Below are 24,965 nucleotides of genomic sequence, written 5' to 3'. Positions count from 1 at the left end.
ACTATATAACCTCGCGTTACGGAATCTTTCCCGCAATAAATTCCGATAGGAGATTAAGAATTAAATTCCGCTTCTGGGAGAATTAATTCCAAACTCTTAGTTTAAGACCGCGTTCGCGTAAGTTATAATATTAAGAAAGCATACCCTCCAAGCGCTACGAGTATATATTGCGTATATGCGTATACACACAACTATCACTATAATCCTCAAGTGTTACGGGAATTTTCGGCAATAAATTCCGGATAGTGAGATTAAGAATTAAATTCTGCTTCTGGGAGAATTAACTAAAACCTTAGTTTAAGACCGCGTTCGCGTGTTGGTAACATTAAGAAAGCATAATTCCAAGCGCTACGAGTATATTGCGTACAGTGCATACACACAACTATCACTATAACTCGCGTTACGGAATTTTCCCTGCAATAAATTCCGATAGAGGGAGATTAAGAATTAAATTCTTAAACCTGAGAACTACCCAAACTCTATTTAAGACCGCGTTCAAGTGTGTTATAATATTAAGAAAAAGTACCCCAAGCGCTACGAGTATATATATTGCGTATATGCGTATACACACAACTATCACTATAACTCGCGTTACGGAATTTTCTCAACAAATCCCGATACAAGGAGATTAAGAATTAAATTCTGCTTCTGGGAGAATTAATTCAAACCTAGCTTAAGACTGCAAGTTCGCGCTATAATATTAAGAAAGTACAATTCCAAGCGCTACGAGTATATATTGCGCATATGCGTATACACACAATCATCACTATAACTCGCGTTACGGAATTTTCCCGCAATAAATTCCGATAGAGGGACAATACCAAATCGCTTCTGGGAGAATTAATTCAAACCTAGTTTAAGACCGCGTTCGCGTGTTATAATATACAGAAAGTATACTCCAAGCGCTTACGAGTATATATTGCGTATATGCGTATACACAATAATCACCACGTATAATTCCTCGCGTTACGGAATTTTCCCCGCAATAAAATTCCGATAGAGGAGATTAAGAATTAAATTCCGCTTCTGGGAGAATTAATCCAAACCGTTTAAGATCATACCTCGCGTGTTACAATATTAAGAAAGTAATAATTCCAAGTTACTACGAGTATATATTGCGTATATGCGTATACACACAACTATCACTATAACTGCGTTACGGAATTTCTTCAGTAATAAATTCCGATAGAGGGAGATTAATTAAATTCTGCTTCGGAGAATTAATTCAAACCTAGTTTAAGACTGCTGCTCGCGTAAGCAGGTAATATTAAGAAAGTACAATTCCAAGCGCCATGAGTATATATTGGCGTATATGCATACACAATAACTATCACTATAACTCGCGTTACGGAATTTTCTCACAAATTCCGATACAGGAGATTGGCACTAAATTCCGCTTCTGGGAGAATTAATTCAAACCTAGTTTAAGACCGCGTTCGCGTGTTATAATATTAAGAAAGTACAATTCCAAGCGCTACGAGTATATATTGCGCATATGCGTATACACACAACTATCACTATAACTTCGCGTTACGAATTTATCGCAATAAAACTGATACAGGGAGATTAAGAATTAAATTCTGCTTCTGGGAGAATTAATCCGAACCTAGTTTAAGACCGCGTTCGCGCGTTATAATATTAAGAAAAGCGGTTCATTCCTAGCGCTACGAGTACTATTGCGTATGGCGCGTATACACACAACTATCACTATAACCTCAAGTGTTACGGAATTTTATCGCAATAAAATCCGATACAGGAGATTAAGAATTAAAATTCTGCCTTCTGGGAGAATTAATCCGAACCTTAGTTTAAGACCGCGTTCGCGTGCGTGTTATAATATTAAGAAAGTACTATTCCTAGCGCTACGAGTATACTATTGCGTATATGCGTATAACACACAACTATCACTATAACTTCAAGCGTTACGAATTTTATCGCAATAAAATCTGATACAGGAGATAAGAATTAAATTCTGTTTCTGGAGAATTAACTGAACCTAATTTAAGACTGCGTTCGGTGTGTTATAATATTAAGAAAGTATTACTCCAAGCGCTACGAGTATATATTGCGTATATGCGTATACACACAACTATCACTATAATCTCCGCGTTACGGAATTTTATCGCAATAAAATCCGATACAGGAGATTAAGAATTAAATTCTGCTTCTGGGAGAATTAATCCGAACCTAGTTTAAGACCGCGTTCGCGTGTTATAATATTAAGAAAAGTACACCCGCGCTACGAGTATATATTGCGTATAGCGTGCATACAATAACTATCACTATAACCTCGCGTTACGAAATTTTCCCGCAATAAATTCCGATAGAGGGAGATTAAGAATTAAATTCTGCTTCTGGGAGAATTAATCCGAACCTAGTTTAAGACCGCTCCGCGTGTTATAATATTAAGAAAGTACAATTCCAAGCGCTACGAGTATATATTGTGTATATGCGTATACACACAACTATCACTATAACTCGTTATGAATTTTCGCAATAAATTCCGATATTATGGGAGATTAAGAATTAAATTCTGCTTCGAGAATTAATTCAAACCTAGTTTAAGATCATGTTCGCGTGTTATAATATTAAGAAAGCAATTCTCCCAAGTACATGAGTATATATATTGCGTATAGCGTGTATACACACAACTATCACTATAACTCGCAAGCTACGAAATTTCTCCCCGCAAATAAATCCGATAGTGGAAAGATTAAGAATTAAATTCTGCTTCTGGGAGAATTAATCCGAACCTAGTTTAAGATCAAGTACTGCGTGTTATAATATTAAGAAAGTATAATTTCAAGCGCTACGAGTATATATTGCGTATATGCGTATACAATAATAACTATCAATATAACTCTCAAGTGTTACGAAATTTTCTCCCACAAATTCCGATAGAGGAGATTAAGAATTAAATTCTGCTTCTGGAGAATTAATCCGAACTTGTTTAAGACTGCGTTCGCGTGTGTTATAAATATTAAGAAAGTACACCCCAAGCGCTACGAGTATATATTGCGTATATGCGTATACACACAACTATCACTATAACCTCGCGTTACGGGAATTTTCGCAAATAAATTCCGATATTAGGAGATTAAGAATTAAATTCTCAGAGAACACCAAAACCTGTTTAAGATCAAGTGTTCGCGTTATAATATTAAGAAAGTACAATTCCAAGCGCCATGAGTATATATTATGTATAGTAGATATAACGAAGAGCCAGTCGATTTTATGTTAGACGTTCTCAACTTTTAGATTTTGATCTGTAACAATATGAGACCCATTTCAGCCCTTAAAATTGAGCTATTAAAAACCGTGCCTAAATCATGTAATCCTTTTCCCATTTAACAACATGATTTTGCACTTTTCACAGTTATTTTTTTTTATCGAACAAATATAGCTAAAAAATACCGCTGGAAACATATTGTGTCGGAAATTTTATTTATAAAAAAAGGTCTGAATACTTTTTTCTTTTCGATAAATCAACCTGTAAAAATTATTCAAAGATTAAGTCAGCGTTGTCGATACACGATTATTGTAACTTTAAAACTCTAAGTTTCGATCAATTGATTATAGGTAAGCGCAGTTAGAATTTGCTGTAAATGAGATTATAAACTATGTGTATAACTTTAATCGCGTAAACAACTTTTACAGGAATGTTTTTAAGCAAAAACCAAAGAGATCATTTTTGTAGAGGGTAAAATTTTGCATTAGAATACGTTCTCGTTCAGGAGCTGTATAGTTTATTTACTTTGGAGATAAAAAATTAAATGCAAAACGTCAGGAAATCCCATGTTATTTAAAATGAGAAAAGGATTATGATTTAGGCACGGTTTAATATCAATTTTAAGGGCTGAAATGGGTCTCATATTTTTTAGGTCAAAATCTAAAGTTTGGGGCGTCTGAAAAATAAAAACTACTTTTGGGAAATAACGGACACCCTAATGCGCATACACAATAACTATCACTATAACTCGCGTTACGGAATTTTCGCAATAAATTCCGATAATAGGAGATTAAGAATTAAATTCGCTTCTGGGAGAATTAATTCAAACCTGCTTAAGGACTGCGTTCGCGTGTTATAATAATATTAAGAAAGTACAATTCCAAGCTACATGAGTATATATTGCGTATATGCGTATACACATAACTATCACTATAACTCGCGTTACGGAATTTTCTCGCACAAATTCCATACAGGAGATTAAAGAATTAAATTCTGCCGTATAGCTCAATTCAAACCTAGTTTAAAGACCGCGTCTGCGTGTTATAATATTAAGAAAGCACACCCAAGCGCTACGAGTATATATTATGCATATGCGTATACACACAACTATCACTATAACTCGCAAGCATGAATCTTCTCGCAATAAATTCATAGATACAGGAGATTAAGAATTAAATTCCTGCTTCCTGGGAGAATTAATTCAAACCTAGTTTAAGATCATGTTCGCGTGTTATAATATTAAGAAAGTACACCTAAGCGCCATGAGTATATATATTGCATATGCGTATAATAATAATAACTATCACTATAACTCTGCGCATGAATTTTCAAATAAATTCAGATACAGGGAGATTAAGAATTAAATTCTGCTTCTGGGAGAATTAATTCAAACCTATTTAAGATCATGTTCGCGTTATAATATTAAGAAAGTACAATTCCAAGCGTACATGAGTATATATTGCGTATATGCGTATACACACAACTATCAATTATAACTCAAGTGCTACGGAATTTCTCTCAAATAAATTCCGAAACAGGGAGATTAAGAATTAAATTCTGCTTCGTGAGAAATTAATCGGAACCTAGTTTAAGACCGCATTCGCGTGTTATATAATATTAAGAAAGTATAATTCCAAGCGCTACGAGTATATATATTATGTATATGCGTATACACACAACTATCACTATAACTCGCGTTATGGAATTTTCTCCCCGCAATAAATTCCGATAGAGGAGATTAAGAATTAAATTCTGCTTCTGTGAGAATTAACTGAACCTAGTTTAAGATCATGTTCATGTGTTATAATATTAAGAAAGTACACCCCAAGCGCTACGAGTATATATTGCGTATATGCGCATAATACACAACTAATACTATAATCAAGTGTTACGGAATTTTCTCGCAATAAATTCCGATACAGGAGATTAAGAATTAAATTCCGCTTCTGGGAGAATTAATCCGAACCTAGTTTAAGACTGCTGCTCAAGTAAGTTATAATATTAAGAGTACTATTCCTAGCGCTACGAGTACTATTGCGTATATGCGTATACACACAACTAATACTATAACTCTCGCGTTACGGAATTTTGTCGCAAATAAATTCCAATACAGGAGATTAAGAATTGTAACCCTGGCTTCTTTGGGAGAATTAATCCGAACCTTAGTTTAGGATCAAGTGTTCGCGTGTTATAATATTAAGAAAAGTACATCCAAGCGCTACGAGTATATAATATTGCGTATATGCGTATACACAATAACTATCACTATAACTCGCGCTACGGAATTTCTCGCAATAAATTCCCCATACAGGAGATTAAGAATTAAAATTCTGCTTCTGGGAGAATTAATCCGAACTTAGTTTAAGACCGCGTTCGCGTGTTATAATATTAAGAAAGCAATTCCAAGCGCTACGAGTATATATTGCGTATATGCGTATACACACAACTATCACTATAACTCGCGTTACGGAACTTTCTCGCACTATATTTCCATACAGGAGATTAAGAGTTAAATTTCTGCTTCTGGGAGGTACTAATCCAAACCTAGTTTAAGATCGCGTTCGCGTGTTATAATATTACGAAAGTATATCCCAAGCGCCATGAGTATATATTGCGTATATGCGTATACACACACACAACTATCACTATAACTGCGTTACGGAATTTTGTCGCCATAAATTCCAACATATAGGAGATTAAGAATTAAATTCCCGCTTCTGGGAGAGAATTAATCCGAACCTAGTTTAAGATCATGTTCGCGTGTTATGGGCTACGAAAAGTACACCCAAGCGCTACGAGTATATATTGCGTATATGCGTATACACACAACTATCACTATAATCAAGTAAGCTTACGGAATTTTGTCGCAAATAAATCTCCAATACAGGAGATTAAGAATTAAATTCTGCTTCTGGGAGAATTTAACCGAACCTAGTTTAAGACCAAGTGTCTGCGTGTTATAATATTAAGAAAGCATAATTCCGCGCTACGAGTATATATTGCGTATACACAATAACTATCACTATAACTCGCGTTACGGAATTTTCTCGCAATAAATTCCCCATAGGAGATTAAGAATTAAATTCTGCTTCTGGGAGAATTAACTGAACCTAGTTTAAGACCGCGTTCGCGTAAGTTATAATATTACGAAAAGTACTATTCCTAGCGCCACGAGTACTATTATGTATATGTATACACACAACTATCACTATAACTCGCGTTACGGTAAATTTGGCGCAATAAATTCCCACAGTAGAGATTAAGAATTAAATTTTCTGGGAGAATTAATCCGAACCTAGTTTAGGACTGCGTTCGCGTGTTATAATATTAAGAAAGTACACCCAAGCGCTACGAGTATATATATTATGCATATGCGTATACACACAACTATCACTATAACTCGCGCGTTACGGAATTTCTCGCAAATAAATTCTACACAGGAGATTAAGAATTAAATTCTGCTCTGGGAGAATTAATCCAACCTAGTTTAGGATCGCGTTCGCGTGTTATAAATATTAAGAAAGTACAATTCCAAGTACATGAGTATATATATTGGCGTATATGCGTATACACACACAACTATCACTATAACTCGCGTTACGGAATTTTCGCAATAAATTCTTACACAGGAGATTAAGAATTAAATTGCTTCTGGGAGAATTAATCCGAACCTAGTTTAGACCGCCGTGTGTTATAATATTAAGAAAGTACAATTCCAAGCGCCACGAGTATATATTGCGTATATGCGTATACACACAACTATCACTATAACCTTCATGTTACGGAACTTTCTCGCACTATATTTCCATACAGGGTGATTAAGAGTTAAATTCCCCGCTTCTGGGAGAATTAATCCAAAACCTAGTTTAAGACCGCGTTCGCGTGTTATAATATTACGAAAGCATAATTCCAAGCGCTACGAAAGTATATATTGCGCATATGCGTACACACAACTATCACTATAACTTCGCGTTACGGAATTTGTCGCCATAAATCTTAAACATGGTATATTGGCACCAAATTCTGCTTCTGGGAGAATTAATCCGAACTTCCAGTTTAAGATCAAGTGTTCGGTGCGTTATAATATTACGAAAGTATTAATTCCAAGCGCTTTCATGAGTATATTGCGTATATGCGTATACACACAACTATCACTATAACTTCCTCGCGCTATGGAAATTACATGCAATAAACAAATACATTTAAGAATTAAATTTCATTTGGGAGAATTAATCCGAACTCTAGTTTAAGACTGCGCGTGTTATAATATTAAGAAAGTATTAATTCCGTAAGCGCTACGAGTATATATTGCGTATATGCGTATACACAACTATCAATATAACTCGCGTTACGGGAATTTTCTCGCAATAAATTCCGGATATTAGGAGATTAAGAATTAAATTCTGCTTCTAGAGAATTAATTCAAACCTAGTTTAAGACTGCTCGCGTGTTATAATATATTAAGAAAGTACAATTCCAAGCGCTACGAGTATATATTGCGTATGCAAGGTACACACAACTATCACTAACCCTGCGCTTTAAACTTTCCTCTACGAACCAGATACAGGGAGATTAAGAATTAAATTCTGCTTCTGGGAGAATTAATTCCACCAAACCCTAGTTTGCTGACCGCGCCCGCGTGTTATAACATTAAGAAAGTACAACGCGCTATATATATATTGCGGCGCGCATACACACAACTATCACTATAACTCGCGTTACGGAATTTTCTCGCAATAAATTTCCGATACAGGGACAAGGAATCTGTTCTGCTTCGGGAGAGAATTAATCGGAACCTAGTTTAAGATCGTATCGTTATAATATTAAGAAAGTATAATTCCAAGGCTACGATATATATTGCGTATATGCGTATATTAATAATAACTATCACTATAACTCGCGTTAAGGAATTTTTTCCCGCAATAAATTCCGTTGATAGAGGAGATTAAGAATTAAATTCGCCTGTGGAGAATTAATCCGAACCTAGTTTAAGACCGCGTTCGCGTGTTATAATATTAAGAAAGTACAATTCCGCCGCTACATGAGATATATTGCGTATATGCGTATACACACAACTATCACTTTTGCACCGCTATTTAAACGCACAAATTCCGATACAGGGAGATTAAGAATTAAATTTGCCTCTGTAAGAATTAATCCGAACCTTAGTTTAAGACCGCGTCTTCGCGTGTGTTATAATATTAAGAAAAGTACTATTCCTAGCGCTAATGAGTACTATTGCGTATATGCGTATACACACAACTATCACTATAACCTCGCGCTACGAATTTTGCCCAATAAATTCCTAATACAGGGAGATTAAGAATTGGAATTCCGGTTTCTGGGAGAATTAATCCGAACCTAGTTTAGACCGCGTTCGCGTGTTATAATGATACGTTACAATTCCAAGCGCCGTTTATATATATTGCGTATATGCGTATACACACAAATCACTATAACTCGTGTTACGAATTTTCTCGCAATAAATTCCTATACAGGAGATTAAGAATTAATTTCTGCTTCTGGGAGAATCAATCCGAACCTTAGTTTACCGCGTTCGCGTTATAATATTGGCAAAGTACAATTCCAAGCGCCATGAGTATATTGCGCATATGTACAACAAATCATCACTATAAACCGCGTTACGGAATTTTCTCGCAATAAATTCCCATACAGGAGATTAGCGAATTAATTTCCCTGCTCTGGAGAATCAATCCGAACCTAGTTTAAGATCGCGTTCGCGTAAGTTATAACATTAAGAAAGTATTACCCAAGCGCTACGAGCATATATTGCGTATATGCGCATACAATACGTCCATCACTATAACTCGCGTTACGGAATTTTCTCGCAATAAATTTACACAGGAGATTAAGAATTAATTTCGTTTTACAACCCAACCCAACCCATTTAGTTGACCGCGTCATGTGTTATACCATACAGCACAACCCCGCCATACAGTACGCAAGTATATGCGTATACACACAACTATCAATATAACTCGCGTTACGGAATTTTCTCGCAATAAATTCCGATACAGGAGATTAAGAATTAAATTCTGCTTCGGGGAGAATTAATCGAACCTAGTTTAAGACCGCATTCGCGTGTTAAGTAGCCACAAGCTAAGCATAATTCCAAGGCTACGAGTATATATTGCGTATGGGCGCGTATACACACAACTATCACTATAACCTCGCGTTACGGAATTTCCCGCAATAAATTCCGATAGAGGAGATTAAGAATTGTAAATTCTGCTTCTGGGAGAATTAATCCGAACCTATTTAAGACTGCCCGCGTGTTATAATATTAAGAAAGTACAATTCCAAGCGCTACGAGTATATATTGCGTATATGCAAGTATACACACAACTATCACTATATCCTCGCGTTACGGAATTTTTTCGCACAAAATTTATATTGGCTACAGGGAGATTAAGGAACTAAAATCGCCTCTGTATGGCTTCAACTAAACCTAGTTTAAGACTGCGTTCCGCATATAATATTAAGAGTACTATTCCTAGCGCCATGAAAGTAATTATTGCGTATATGTGCGTATACACACAACTATCACTATAACTCTCGCGTTACGGAATTTTGTCGCAAATAACCCAAATACAGGAGATTAAGAATTAAATTCCCGTTTCTGGGAGAATTAATCCGAACCTAGTTTAGACTGCGTTCGCGTTATAGTAATATTAAGAAAGTACAATTCCAAGCGCTACGAGTATATATTGCGTATATGCGTATGCCACACAACTATCACTATAACTCGCGTTACGGAATTCTTTTCTCGCAATAAATTCCCATACAGGAGATTAAGAATTAATTTGCCGGGAGAATCAAATAATCCGAACCTAGTTTAAGACCGCGTCTGCGTAAGTTATAATATTAAGAAAGTACAATTCCAAGCGCTACGAGTATATATTGCGTATATGCGTATACACACAACTATCACTATATAACTCGCGTTACGGAAATTTTCTCTACTATATTTCCATACAGGAAAGATTTCAAGAGTTAAATTCCCTGCTTCTGAGAGAATTAATCAAACTTAGTTTTAAGACTGGGCGTTCGCGTGTTATAATATTAAGAAAGTACCATTCTAGCGCTACGAGTACAATTGCGTATATGCGCATACACAATAACTATCACTATAATCCTCGCTACGGAATTTTGTCGCAATAAATTCCAATACAGGAGATTAAGAATTAAATTCTGCTTCTGGGAGAATTAATCCGAACTCAGTTTAAGATCATGTTCGCGTGTTATAATATTAAGAAAGTACAATTCCAAGCGCATGAGTATATATGCGTATATGCGTATACACACAACTATCACTATAACTTCGCGTTACGGAATTCAAATTTTGTCGCTAGCAAATTCCACACAGGGAGATTAAGAATTAAATTTCTGCTTCTTGGGAGAATTAATCCGAACCTAGTTTAAAGACTGCGTTCGCGTTATAATATTAAGAAAGTACTATTCCTAGCGCTAGGCTGAGTACAATTGCGTATATGTATACACACAACTATCACTATAATCATGTTACGGACTTTTGTCGCAATAAATTCCAATACAGGAGATTAAGAATTAAATTCCGCTTCTGGGAGAATTAATCCGAACTCTAGTTTAAGACCGCGTTCGCGTGTTATAATATTAAGAAAGTACTATTCCTAAGGCTGAGTACAATTGCGTATATGCGTATACACACAACTATCACCATAACTGCCATGGGAATTTTGTACGCCATAAAATCGTTTTCACAGGAGATTAAGAATTAAATTCTGCTTCTGGGAGAATTAATCCGAACCTAGTTTAAGATCGCGTTCGCGTGTTATAAATATTACAAGAAAGTACTATTCCTAAAGCGCTACGAAAGCATTATTGCGTATATGCGTATACAATAATAACTATCACTATAACTCATAAGCGCTGCAATTTCTACAAATTTTGGACTACAGGGAGGATTAAAGCAGAATTAAATTCCGCCTGAAAACTAAAAGAGTTAAGCAAAAATGGTTGTTTGTAAAGCAGGTTTACGATCGAGATGTTTACGTGATAACGTCTTACAGATATAAGTTTTGTTTGTTGTAAATTGTTGTAACACTTCACTCTTGCACTTCAAGCATTTGTTTTACCGTTAGGCTCCCCACTACAAACTTTTATCGGCCGATAAAAACGAGAGGGTATACTGCGATCGGCCCGTGAGGCCTCGCGACACAGTTTCTGAACAGTCACCCGACTAAAACGATTTTAAAGACGTTATCACGTCAATAAGAAAAGAAAACATTATATTCAATACGTAATATTATATTCAAACAGCAGAAAATAAACATTTATGCTGTTTACGTGAAAAGGTGCATCATTATCTGCAATCAAAACTAAAATATGATGCAGCAATAACAGGCGGCGTGAGGAGATGCGTAACGGGGCACACGACAATGCGATAAGAAAAGTGTGGAATTGTGTCTAAAACAATACAAATCTATTTTATGATTTTTTGAGTCATGCTAGGTCATCTATGAATGAAACAGTAGTTTCAAAATTTAGATTATTACAGCAAATTAAAATTCGATTTGTGTGTTCTATTCTCAGCCGACAATGACGCTATAAAACATTTAAGGATATCTGCCAGCGACCATTGATAATAAAAAATGTTTTTGCTTTCTTTATGATTTTATAATAAATTACGAATTAATATAAAATTGTTAATTTATTCATGAAAGAATTGAAGAATTATTTACTATACTAACATAACAAACAGCAACGATGTGTTTTGATTCCACGAAATAAAGATTCGCTGATACCTGCGAGGTAAACAAACTTATCTCTTTGCGCGAAATCGCGATTGCAATAATGACACGATGCACTCACTACCACCGACAAGCAATATTTAACGCGAAAACGTGCATCGTTGTGCCATCTAACCGACTATCTAGTAATGGCAGGTTTAAATTTAAAACACATTTTATCAAATATGCAACAAAGTTGATATTGCATGAAAATGCCAGGCATAAGCAATTTAATAATGCCTATCAAATCGCAATATTTCTTTAATATATATTCTATGACACAACATAATAATATAATATTCACACAAACATTCTGTGCGGAATATCGAAATGGTGAGATAAAAATTACTTACTCAAGCACGAAGGGACCTCCAATCCAATCCAATTGATCTAGCGACCGCCAACGTTACACAATAACCGACAATAAAACCGCAGCATTCTTGTAATTTGAAATATAAACATCAAAAGCGAGCAAAAAATCATTTACGGAATTAAACGCACTATTAATCATTCACAAAACACAGCAGATGCATGTTACACGTCGATTGATGACCGAATACAATGCAAATGTAGAAAATAGAAGTCCGATAAAACAATACGAGTCGCGCGAAATTCGTCTTCGGATTAAATAAATATCCAGGGCACCGAACAAATTGTACAAGTGCAAGTATCACAAACACCACGAATATACACCTCTACGAGGAAGTCTAAACGATGTTTGCCGTCCGACGGCAACTCAAGAACACCCGCAGAAAACTATACAACGCACGAAATTAACAGTCACAACATTCCACACGCGACAATTAATTAGAAAACACCAAACACGTCTTTTAATCAAAATATTCGCGATAATCAAACAATTAAAATACGTTTTACTGCATCTACCGTCGCACAGCGGACCGGCCGTCCCGCGTGCACAGCCCGGCGAAATATACTAGAGAACATGTCTCAACATGAAATAAAATTTATCAAAGATACCTGCCGTTATCGCAGGTGCACCGAGTTTGTAAACAACTCGACTTGTTCGTGTTAAAAAGTACATCGTTGCGCCATCTAAGAATACTATATGGTAAATTCTTTATAAACCAAATTCAAAACTGTACAACAATAATTCAATACAAGGTCAAACTTTAAATCAACGCAAATAATATTCAAACCGCTACATGTGAATAACCGCAACTCTCATCATCATACAAACACCCATCAGGATGGTTTTTCTTAAACCAACAAGGTTTGTCCACATATTTTTCCGTCTCTGATCTTAAATAAGGTGGTCTAAGTTTTACCCTGCCCTTATCAACATTAAAAATATACCTGTGATTGCGCATCAATGTCTGTAATCCGCCACATTCGTTTTTCAATCGCTTCAATTCATACTGCTCCAAAGCATTTACCATTGTTCTAATCTCTAAGCAACTACCCGCATTCCATTGCTGTTCGTTTTCTTTATGCAATAACAAATTATCATCGGGATTTATCGTCAATAAAATAGAAACTAATTTGTGGATCGTTTCAGTGAGGAAATTCCGATCAAGTTTCGTACAATTACGAACCTTTTCTTCACTTTCACGCAATTTTAAATTTTCAAGGGGTTTACTCCTATCAGTTAATAATTTAGTAATATTCGTATTTATCTGCTCATTTGAAATAGTCCTTGGTCCGCTACCTATTAAACAAGTGCGTTTCGTCGATGGAATACGCAACTTATCAACTTTCGTTACAAAACCGCACGCGTTACAAACATCTTCAATATATAGCAAATATTCAGAGTATTGGCTCACTCCAGTGTTTTTTCTTCGGTATTTAGTCCCATCAAAGTTAAAACAACAGCATGGTAATAAAAAGAAGTTGGTTTTTGGTGAACTGCGCGCGGCGATTACAGGAATCCACGGTGTTAATTCATCAGAATGGTTGCCAATGATCCAGTCGACATCCGGGAAAAGATTTTCATCCGATGGAACGATTGTTTTAATCTAAATAAACAAATTATTATTAAAATTAAATATAACTTGTATTGTTACAGCAAGAATAAAACAATTTTTACTTGTAATTTAGTTGTTTCTGGATACAAATCCCAAATTTTCGCTTGCGGACATCAATTCCTTCTCCTGGATATCCTTCTTCACTCAGAATATACACTAACAAACCATTTCCACAACCCAAGTCAAGAAAAGACGGCTTTTACTGCTTGATCCTTCAGAATTCCATAAACAAATAAGGTAAGATGCGATTGCGACGTCTTCATAAACGAATTTCAAGGGATCTGTGTTTTCAGTCCACATCTAAACAAAAATTAATTAAATTCAAATAAAAACAGAAAATAATGTTTAAAAACACTTACATCAATCATTTTCTTGCCGTATTTTTCTTTGAGGCGTCGATAAACATCAAAATATTGCTCTACATCAACCAAACTCAATGATTGAACAATCACCTTATCATCATTTGACTCTTCAGACCATTTTAGAATCTTTGGAAACAATTTGTCTGCTAACCACTCACCACTACAAGTATCAGCGTTGGTAATATCAACAATCAATTGTAGAAAATTATTTTTCAGCTCAAATTTATACTGAAAAGGTGGCGCAACTAATTTTACTTTATCACTTGAACTAGCAGCCAAAAACTGAACATATTGCTCATTGTAATTAAATATAACAACTTCTACAGTATTATTACCACTTTCTTGTTTAGGTAGCAAAAGTCTAACAGTGATAATAATACCTGTGTGAGTGTTTTTAAATTCTTCTTGACTAATTTCGTCTAAAACTAAATTTTTATCATAAGGAAGTAGTAAATCTTTAACCAATGTGCTCAAAGTATCTTTAGAATAATTACGATGATCAATTTTGTTTGTTTCATAAGTTAATGACGTGTAGTTGATTAAATCAGAAAGATTATTGCTGATACTTTGAAAGTGAGTGTTGTAGAAGAACAAATTTGATACCCGCATAACTTTTTGTTGATTAAATGTGGCCTGTCATGGTAAATCCTCAGCGCATGATAAAAATTCACTGGATGGACAGGAGATACACTGCTTGCAAGTGGGATTAACATTGTTGCTCACTACTTCTTTTTCTAGTCGAATATGTACAATAGCGGTAGCCATTACAACACAATATTCAACGGATACATACCGCAAACGCAGAATTGCTTCACGCCGTTCCATCAAAGCTACCAGATGTACTTCCATGGATATTCCCCGCCCCAGCAACCATATCAATATTTTTACAATCAACCGCAATACTAATTTAAAAATACATCAATCTACATTTTAAATGCATGTCACACTGATCTGTACCATCACTGGATGATTATTGTCAATATTATCATCAATCCAGTGTCAATACACATCAGCGGCCATTACCACCCGCTTGAACTATAAAATTTTATTATATTTTTGCTTTCTACGAAAACAACTCGGGCTTCAAATTTCATTCTTTCGTCCACATGTATTCACAATTCGCCTCTCTCGTCATACATGTATCAACATCGACGCCGTGTTCTTTTGTGTGTTGAATGAGTGTGTAATCGCATTGCGTCGATTAGAAAAAATCTTTTACAAAAAAAAAACAAACAAACAATATAATAATCATAGGGTATGACACAAACTTAAAAACTACTATCAACAAACGTAGTGACAAGGTCCCTTATCACTAGCGCGTACAACGCGCAGTGTTTACTTCGAAACACATATGATAGTACTCCCATCTGAACGAAGTCAATATCATACAGAAAATTGCTGATAAGGACTTTATCACAGCCAAAGAACAGCGTCATTTTATTGAAAATAGCCGTCGACAACGTGCGCCCTCTGCATTCCTAAACTTGGTGCGTTTTACGATTCATTTCATGCCGCCATCTTGTCAAAACCGTCAACATCCGCTTGGGGCGCGCTTCTCGTAAACAATTACATAACAATAATATAACAATATGTACACGTTGTGTCGTCTCGTTTCGTGTCGCACGTGTTCGCAATAAACCGGACGCCATCTTGCAAAATATCTAATATACAATATAAGCATTAATAAACGTAGAGGTTAATTCATCCTTCAGAGTGGAAGTATTTTCTTTTGATGTGTGTGTGAGAGTGGATGTGTGTATGGTCTTAAGAGACACGCCTAGCATAGCTCGAGTAGTCCGGGCGTGCGCCCGCGCACGACAGCGCTATCTCTAATCTAAGTATGTACAATATTGACAAAACAATGCGCGCGCGCGCAAGCACACACACACACAGGCCGACAGAGAATTCAAGATTTTACATAAACCGCATCCAATCAAAAAACAAAAAAACGGAAAAACAACGAGCCGTGATGTATTGTCGAAAACTTTCTAGGCGCGCGCGCGCATGCGGTTTGTGTGCGCTCGTGCGCATGCGCACTAGGTATGTCGGATATCGAGCAGTGTCGGATCTTGCGTGTGCATTGTATTATACGACAACGCGCCGTAGATACCAGCGCCGGACATGGCGGGAATCTCGCGCGGTTTGATATTCAACTTCTCACACGACACCGGCGGTGGTTGAATGCCTGTAGACGTAGTTGTCTTCTTATCGCCATCCTCGGCGAAAACAGTCGAAGTGGCCGGCACGACAAGTCGCACATCCTCGAGGCGACTGTTGCCGATTAAATACTTGAAGAATTCGTATGTTGACCAACAGATGGCGGTCGCTGGCATCTGATACATGACACGTGCTTGAACCCCACGGAAGAAACCAGACAATCCACCAAGTCTACAAAAAATCAAACTAAAAACCCAAACTTAAAACAAAAATTAAAGTTTTCTTTACCTATAAACAGTTCTGACAGCCGCAAGCATACCAGTAGTAGCTCCCACCTGCTGTGTATTCAACAGTGTCTTACACACATCCAACGGAGTAGTAATAGCGGCAGCCACCGCGCCCGCCATGGCGCCACTAACCATATGCGCTTTGGGGTTATAAACATGCTCACGATTCGTCAAGTGCTGCATCCATTCATACACCATGAAATGAATACTCTGAAAGGGTATGTTCATCGTCAGCTGCGTCGTGTACGAGCGATAGAACGCCGGTAATCCTTCAGTGCGATACACACGCACCAAACAATCCGTGACGGACTTGTACGGCGAATTGTACATTTGCAATCTCTGCTTGACCACTACAACAACACAGAATCAATAAATAAATGAATGAAACATTCGGTTCATTAACATTTTTAAACAATGGACGCGTAGATTGCATTAAAATCAATTTGTGCCGCGCACCTGGTGAACCACAACGACTGACCGTGACCTTGATACCAGTGTGCTTCAATGTCGAATGTACGTACAAATTACATTTTAATAACGTGCACGTTATGCAAGGACGCGAGTCAAATATTAATTTCGATGAATTTCACAAATTCAAAATGGCCGCGCATGACATGCATACCGGTTGTGCGATATATATATGCGCACATTTTAAACGAAAACATGTATGCAAATAGCTGATAACGACTTACCTTCGGCCGGATTCATGATACCGTCGTGTAACAACGTCGATATGCAGCCGGAGGCACCTAAAACAACAAAAATATTATGAAAACTGCAAAGTTTCAATGCAAAACAAAAGATTTCGGTGTTTTTGTAGACGTAGTTTCATATTACCTGATTATTTTGCGTGCAAATGCCACCAAAGTCGATGACATCAAATAATCGTGTTATTGTTTATTAAAGGAAGCAAAAGAATAACGATAACAAGGCGCTGATTAAACACAGAATAAAAATAAAGCGTGTTTTTACTTTGTGTAATCTTTCACCGCGATAATAAATTACGTGTGCGGCCACAATCGACTGATAACAAAAGCGCACACCTCGTAATTGATATATAATTACGATTCATGCGCGCAATCAGGTGCGAAACGATAAAATCGTGTGTAAATATTGATGACACTCGAGCGTTTTCATAATTGAATTTGTTTGTATTCATATTTGCCCATTACAAACACATCAAAATCAATTATTTTATCAATTATATATTAATTACGCGTAATGCAACGTAAAACAAACATAAAATCTTGGAAATAAATTAAATTAAGTAGAAATATTTTGTGTTTCATGCTTACTCACCGTAGATAAGTGTGTGATAACGATTTGAGGTGGTGTTTGAAATCAGGCGGTCCTTGAGGTACTCGTAGCTGCTGAAGTAGAGTGCGTGCGAGGGCCCCGCGCCGACAACCATCGCCGACATGCCACGAACCGGGCGCAGCATGCCTTCAGTCTGGACCATTTTCGTGAACGTCTGATAGACGCCCTGATTGATTACAGTCAGGCTCTGCATTCGAGTCTACAAACATAAATTTTATTATAATCTGTATTCACATGATAACCTCAAGAAAGATATTTTTATTCTGATTCATCTATTACGAAATAACAAACTATTTTCTGTAATAAACAGAATAAAAATAGATTTGAAAATGTTATGATTGTGTGAATGCGCAAGCAAAATGAAGAACATGACATAACCTCGTTAACCTATCGAGATTATTAGATAACAAGCTTAACAGATGGACTAGATATTATAGGTTATGTAATAGATGATTGTGGATTGAATTGCGGGGTGCAATGATGATTGTTGAATGATTGAATGATGGAAAGAAGTTTTTGCTTTACCTTGACAGAGTCCAGTGGATACATTACGCAATGCTCCATCACGCCAGCGATGGCCCCGGCCGTCATGTGTGCGCCGACGTTGTTGGTCGGCAGCGACTCATAGTCCTCGGGATTCATCCTGTGTCAGACGCAATTGTCGACTCTAGACACACGGTGAGAGAGCTGGTGGTGATTGTGTTGGCCCGGTGTGTGTGGGACGCGTGTACGTCGGTCGCCGCGCTCGCCGGCTCTCTACTGCGCGCTGCCACACGACCAACTGGAGTTGAGGCGCAGCAGATGCGAGCGCGCACGAAGGATGCCGAAACGACGCTGGTTGGCTGGGCTGAGTGCTGCGCATGCGTTGCGTGCACGGCGCGGATCAGACGAGACTTGTTGGAGAATGGCGAACAGCGAAAAACTTTCTTTTCTCCAATGACGGACACATGAATTTTGGAACGGCGCGTTTTTACGCGCGTCGGCGATGGACCATCACAGCCGGAATAATTTCTCGTAGGCTTGTGCTTCCGTTTTGTTTGTGTCAGTGGGCAAACTGTCAAAACGAACAAAAAACTGTCAAAATTATTGAAAATTAATGAAGCTGCCTGCATACTTAAACAAGTAAATGTTTATAATATTTACTTAGCCAGCAACGGTTATTCCCTACAATATTACTCCCGAACATATTTTCTAGTCTTAAATAATTAAATAACAAATTAATTAAGTTATTCTCCTTGAAATACAAATAGAGCAACAAATTCAAAATGGCGACAGTACCAATGCGGTCAATACCGCACTGTGAAACCAACACTACATCATCAACAACCCCACCACAATTTCAATCCCCCACCTAAAGCCGACTTCACACTATATACTAAATAATATAACCACTCCTTATGAGAGATTTACACGTGCGGCACAAAATATTGTGTGAAACTAGTTTTAGATACAACATAAGATGTCACTACTGTCAAGTTTTCCAGTGGCTCTCAAACAACAAATATTATCGGACCACTGTGTGTTTGTGGTTATCCCATAAACGCGTTTCGGGCGTCAGTTCCAGCCAATCTCACGAATTTAACGCAGTAAATGTGTTTATTTTGATTCAAAATTGGAACTTCCGACGAGTTTATTCCGCACATCAAGTGGCACATCCATAGATAGTGCGATTTTATCGCAAAATTAGTGTTTAATAAGTGTTTTCGGTGAGTGTGCAAATGAAATGTGTAGCCGTGTCACAAATAAAGTTAAAAACTAATTAAATTTTATCATTATTAAGTTATCCAAAGTTATTTAGATAAAAACGTATTCGAGAACGATTATGAATGTACTATAAAATTAGAAATATTAAAAGTCATCATTGTAGTTTATTGTGTTTCATTTTTATTCACTTTAGACCGTGACTCTTCACTTGCATCCCATTAGAATTAATGTAAGTTTATGAAGAACAACGGTCTAAAGGAAAAATATTTTTTAGATTGCCTAAAAGTCCAAAAAAATGAGTGATACAACAGATATGGAAAAATTACGCATTCTCACAATGTGGGAATGTGGAAAAAGCACAGCGGAGATAGCAAAATCAGTAAATAAATCTGTAAATATCAAAAAACAGCTATTTTGGGAATATTTTAATCTAAAAACCTAATTTTCTAGGCGAGAACAGTCCAGAGATGGTTGGCACATCAAAAACGTGAAGGCAACATGCAGAAAAAACCTCGTGGTCTACGTCCACGCAAAACAACACCTGAAGAAGACGCAAAAATTATCCAACTAGTTCGAGAAAACCCCGAATTAACACAAAAAGAAATCCTAACTATTTGTAATCTCAATATCTACAAAGGTACACTTCGTAAACGGATACAAGAAGCCAATGGGATCTACAAAATAGATTTATTTGCTGATTCAAAGGCCAAAAGTGGACAGAAAAGCCCTAAGAAACGAGGAAAAACTAAAAAATCACATGAAAATGACACAATTACACCTGCTATATTAAAAACAGAGACTACAGAAATAAAAGAAATAAAAGAAACAAAAGAAGAGCTTCCATCTCTTATACAACCTGTTGCAGAAGTTGAACCAACAACAAAAGTATTACTAGACATATTAATGAGTCCACAAGCCGATCACTTTGATACAACAGAAGTTAATGTTGAAGATAATCTCTTTACAATCACAGAAAACACAATGGAAAGCACGCAAGTTTATACAAAAGATGAAATTTTACCCACAAATACAAATGATTCAAGTAATATGCATGATCTAAGTAATTCTTCACTTCCCAAAAGCGAAACTATAATACCTGATGAATTATCTAATGAAATAACTGTTGATCATCATGATTTTATCCAAAATGAAGATGAACATGACCGACAACAAAATAATCAACAACATTTAGAAGTAGTGATTCAAGTAAACGAAGAGGAACAGTTAAAGTTTCATAAGAAACGCGGACCGAAAACAAAAATTTCTCATTCTCAGGAAGAAAATAATGTGACACCACAAACACCTGTTGATGATGATTGTATATATACAAGAAAAAGACGTCCGAAAGTAGAGGTGAATTATGTTGAAGAACAAGAAGACGATGATAAGAAAAGTGTTTGTGATGTTGAAGTAAAAGATCAGCCTAAGAAACGAGGCAGGAAGAGAAAAGGAAGAGAAGTTGGTGATGAAAGTTGTTATAAATTAGAGAAAGAGAAAGAAAAGACTACGACTAAAAGAGCAAAGAGGAAAATGCCTAAAGAAAAAACACAATGGGAGAAGGACAGGAAGGACACGACTGATATAGAGAAGAAGAAAATATTGATTATGGCGGAATGCGGGATGACAACAGAGGATATTGCAAGATCATTGAAGAAATCTGTAAGTTTTAGATTAAAAATTACTAAAAACAGACCGAAAAAGAGGTTGGAGTAGACTAGGGAACGACTCAGACACGACTGAGCATGTTGCTCACTGCGGGGCCTTCTATACCTGTGGGTTACCTGCAAAAAGTGGAGGGGGTAATCATGCGGATCAATAAACGCACGTTGCACATTCGGACATGGTCCTGTAACGCGTGCAAGTCAAAACGTGACTGCTATTGGAACTACGGTGCTTACCCCCACCACTTTTTGCGGGTCGTGTGCAAAACCGCAGGTATAAAAGGGCAGCTCATCATGCACTGCGTGCTCAGTCGTGCCTGAGACCTCCTCCAGTCCATCCTCTTCTTCATCACTTTCTACAAATAATAACAAGATATTTAACTCCTTACTACTCTAATTTTATATTTCCAGAGAAGAACTGTCCAAAGATGGTTAAGCAAACACAGCAAAGGCCTAAACCTAGACAAAAAAGAACGTGGCCGGCGTCCACGCAAAACAACCCCCGAGGAAGACGCCCGAATCATCCAACTAGTAAAAGAAAACCCCCACCTATCACGCAAAGAAATTCTAAACTTAGCAAACATAAACCTGCACAAAGTAACGCTGAAAAACCGCCTCAACGAAGCCGGGATGTTCTTCAACAGTCAAGGCGTGAAGATCCTCGACTTCACCGATCAGAACTCAAATCAAACAGTTGATAAGCAGTCAATAAACCGTCCGAAATACGAGGTGTTAAATCTCTATCTAAACGTGAATAGTGTCAAGGACGAACGCGACAGAGACAGGAAAATGCAACATTTTGTTGGGCATGATATAAACATAGATAACGATCGTGATAACGAAGCGAATACGATTATCACGTGTTCATCACTCACACCAACACCGGCGATTACGAATGCCATCTTGACTTGTCCAACACTGTCTACTACTTTGATTATTACTAATCCGGGTGAGAATGGGGAGAATAATCAAAGTATAGAGTATGTTAATGTTAATGAGGCACATGGGGAGGATGGTGGAGGTGGGAATTATCAGGATTACAACTTGTATTAGTTGAAGAATTTAATATTTTGAAGATATTAAGAGAGTTATGTGGGAGAAACAAATTAAAAGTGATAATAAACGGTGCAAAATGTTTTTTAAGCAAATGAGTATGATGAGATCATGATGGAAAGATGGAAAATAATTTAATGAATTGTGTTTAACTTTGGAATCGTAAATAATATGAAATGTCTACTTGGAATTGTTTACACTTTGTATGCACTGATAAGGCATGAATTGAAACAATAAAATGAAAAAAATGAAGAAAAAAAACATGCATTGTTACTCATATTATTGTATAATAAAGATAAACTGAGAAAAATATGACTTGGAAACTCAAGAAATTAAAAGATAACCCCAGAAATTCATAAAAATGATAATATTCTACATTTTATCACTTGCAGAAACAGAAATAACCAAATATTAGCACTTTTCTTCGATATTCTGCTTAATCCTTACTAATATTATAAATGCGAATGTCCTGATGTTTGTTACACTTTCACGCAAAAACTACTTAACCGATCATCATGAAAATTTGTACACATATTCTTAGTGGTCCCCGAATGGTTATAGGCTACTTTTTATTTAATAAAAAAAATTATTTTAAAAATAAAATAAAGAAATAGTTTAGCCAATAATACCTCTGCATCTGGCTATTTGACTACTTTAACGCCATCTAGCATTCCAGCAATGAAGCTCAAACCTAAGTACTATAGTACCATCACACTGTATTATCACACTGTATTACCGACAGCTACGTCAACATCAAATCCAATTGACTACACTATGGAGACTGTACACTATACTTCCATAGACTATACTTTCAGCCATTTTAAACTTCCCGCCATTCTACTTCATTGTTACTTCTTCTGTGACTACAGACGCGTACGGAAGCAACTTCTATTTTAGATATTCGCAAGCGAAACCGCGGGTTAAAGCCAGTTGTATAATAAAGATAAACTGAGAAAAATACTACTTGGAAACTCAAAAAATTAAAAGATAACCCAAGAAATACATAAAAATGATAATATTCTACATTTTATCATTTGCAGAAACAGAAATAACCAAATATTAGCACTTTTCTTCAATATTCAGCCTAATATATTTAATAAATGACAAAAAACTGTCATTTAACATGCGCTACACGACGCCATGTTTTTTCCCTCCGCCATTTTGAATACAAAACCAGAAATATTACTAAACAACACCGAACGTTAATGGAATCTAATATAACATCTAAAAATACAAGTCATCATCGCGTTTATCATTAGTTTCGACCTTGAACCAACAAAAAATAAAAAACATGCAAAAACTAATCTTACATAATCGCAATTCACCATTTGCACACTTAAAAATATGCCAAATCATCTAAAAACTACAATTATTCATGACATAACATGAATATTTCAGTTGTTTGTTAGTCGATTCACGTGATTCACTTATTTCTTGGTTTCTAGAAGCCAAAACTAAGTGAATGTTGTGATTGCACACGTTTCCTGACCCGGTAAACCAAAAATGAAACAAGAAACAAGAAAGTTTTAATATTTAGTTGCTTAAAATCATGATTCCTATTCTGATTCTCATTCGAAACTCAGCTTTCGTTTTTATTGACCTTGATCGCATGTATTAAACAAATCCGCCGAGCAACAAACTCATAAAACATCGATGAGTAAATTCTAACCCTACTAAACTCAACGAACGGTTTTGCTTTTGATTTTGTTAACAACCTGTTGTGTTCTAATTGAACGAACGATTTATGTAGTTAACATGGCGACAATGGCAATGATGATCAAACTTAGTCTATTATTATTATTATGATGTTTAACTTACGTAAATATTTGTGTCAATGCTGCTGTGTGGTTGATTCGTGAAACAAACGAAGCACGCGGTAAACAAACAACTACTGTTCGTGTATGCTAACAGAGTGAAAAATGGCGACACTTTCACTGTTCAGTACTGACTGATTGACTGAATTTAACCACACTAACCGGTAGTGAGTTAATTAATAATTAATCTATGCCAAATTCACTTTCACGTGCGGCCACGGCAAGCTCACTTAACACACTGAGCAAAAATGTGGTTTAAGTAAATACCTGTTTTTAATATAGGCAACCTTGCATACACTATTTTGACCTTGATTGACAATATAATGTTAGTATGCAATGGCAGTATGAGAAAATGTTTGAAAATTTAACATAGGCAACCAGAAATACACTACATTGACACAGTAAAGCAAAATAATACTAATATTGAATTAATATTACGAAATAAGCAGTAAATTATTAAAATTTAAAAGTTTAAAGTGTAGGCATCATACATTGACTTTGATTGTCAATATAATTGACAATTTGAGAGAATATGAAAGCAGCATTAGAAATTTAACATAGGCAACCAGTTATACACCACATTGACCTTGTACAGCAGTATATACTCCAG

The 24,965-nt window shown here is 36.3% G+C and overlaps 3 protein-coding genes across 3 annotated transcripts; 1 reads left to right on the top strand and 2 right to left on the bottom strand.

Annotated features, from left to right (window-relative positions):
* Positions 1–13,083: 13,083 nt before the first annotated feature.
* LOC135803631 (probable tRNA (uracil-O(2)-)-methyltransferase) lies at positions 13,084–15,087 on the bottom strand. The gene is given in 6 exon segments (XM_065317298.1): positions 13,084–13,991; positions 14,063–14,097; positions 14,100–14,199; positions 14,202–14,300; positions 14,360–14,970; positions 14,973–15,087. Coding segments are annotated over 6 exon segments (1,770 nt in total). The 5' UTR covers positions 15,076–15,087; the 3' UTR covers positions 13,084–13,169.
* A 305-nt stretch (positions 15,088–15,392) lies between these two features.
* mfrn (mitochondrial iron transporter mitoferrin) lies at positions 15,393–24,583 on the bottom strand. The gene is made up of 6 exons (XM_065317299.1): positions 24,360–24,583; positions 18,649–19,177; positions 18,106–18,322; positions 17,499–17,555; positions 16,808–17,156; positions 15,393–16,750 (listed from the first exon to the last, which is right to left on the bottom strand). The coding sequence occupies exons 2-6, from the start codon at positions 18,763–18,765 to the stop codon at positions 16,399–16,401; spliced, it is 1,092 nt and encodes a 363-aa protein (XP_065173371.1). The 5' UTR covers positions 18,766–19,177; positions 24,360–24,583; the 3' UTR covers positions 15,393–16,398.
* Positions 19,612–23,167, top strand: LOC135803630 (uncharacterized). Its single transcript, XM_065317297.1, has 4 exons — positions 19,612–19,829; positions 20,102–20,218; positions 20,278–21,486; positions 21,900–23,167. The coding sequence occupies exons 2-4, from the start codon at positions 20,123–20,125 to the stop codon at positions 22,539–22,541; spliced, it is 1,947 nt and encodes a 648-aa protein (XP_065173369.1). The 5' UTR covers positions 19,612–19,829; positions 20,102–20,122; the 3' UTR covers positions 22,542–23,167.
* Positions 24,584–24,965: the final 382 nt, after the last annotated feature.

This window comes from Atheta coriaria, unplaced genomic scaffold, assembly GCF_025399875.1.
Source record: "Atheta coriaria isolate IRGN ID8LTWV9N9 unplaced genomic scaffold, Caltech_Dcor_3.1 hic_scaffold_3_pilon, whole genome shotgun sequence".
NCBI classification, from domain to species: Eukaryota; Metazoa; Arthropoda; class Insecta; order Coleoptera; family Staphylinidae; genus Dalotia; species Dalotia coriaria.
This window is presented reverse-complemented; position numbering and strand designations above follow the sequence as displayed.

Excerpts from the sequence above, each read along its gene's own strand:
- mfrn (XM_065317299.1), bottom strand. The coding sequence starts at position 18,765 with ATGAATCCCGAGGACTATGAGTCGCTGCCGACCAACAACGTCGGCGCA. Across the intron at positions 17,556-18,105 it reads TTATCACACACTTATCTACG|GTGCCTCCGGCTGCATATCG; the intron begins GTGAGTAAGCAT and ends TTGTTGTTTTAG. Across the intron at positions 16,751-16,807 it reads GCTGTCAGAACTGTTTATAG|ACTTGGTGGATTGTCTGGTT; the intron begins GTAAAGAAAACT and ends GATTTTTTGTAG.
- LOC135803630 (XM_065317297.1), top strand. The coding sequence starts at position 20,123 with ATGAGTGATACAACAGATATGGAAAAATTACGCATTCTCACAATGTGG. Across the intron at positions 20,219-20,277 it reads CAAAATCAGTAAATAAATCT|GCGAGAACAGTCCAGAGATG; the intron begins GTAAATATCAAA and ends CTAATTTTCTAG. Across the intron at positions 21,487-21,899 it reads CAAGATCATTGAAGAAATCT|AGAAGAACTGTCCAAAGATG; the intron begins GTAAGTTTTAGA and ends TTATATTTCCAG.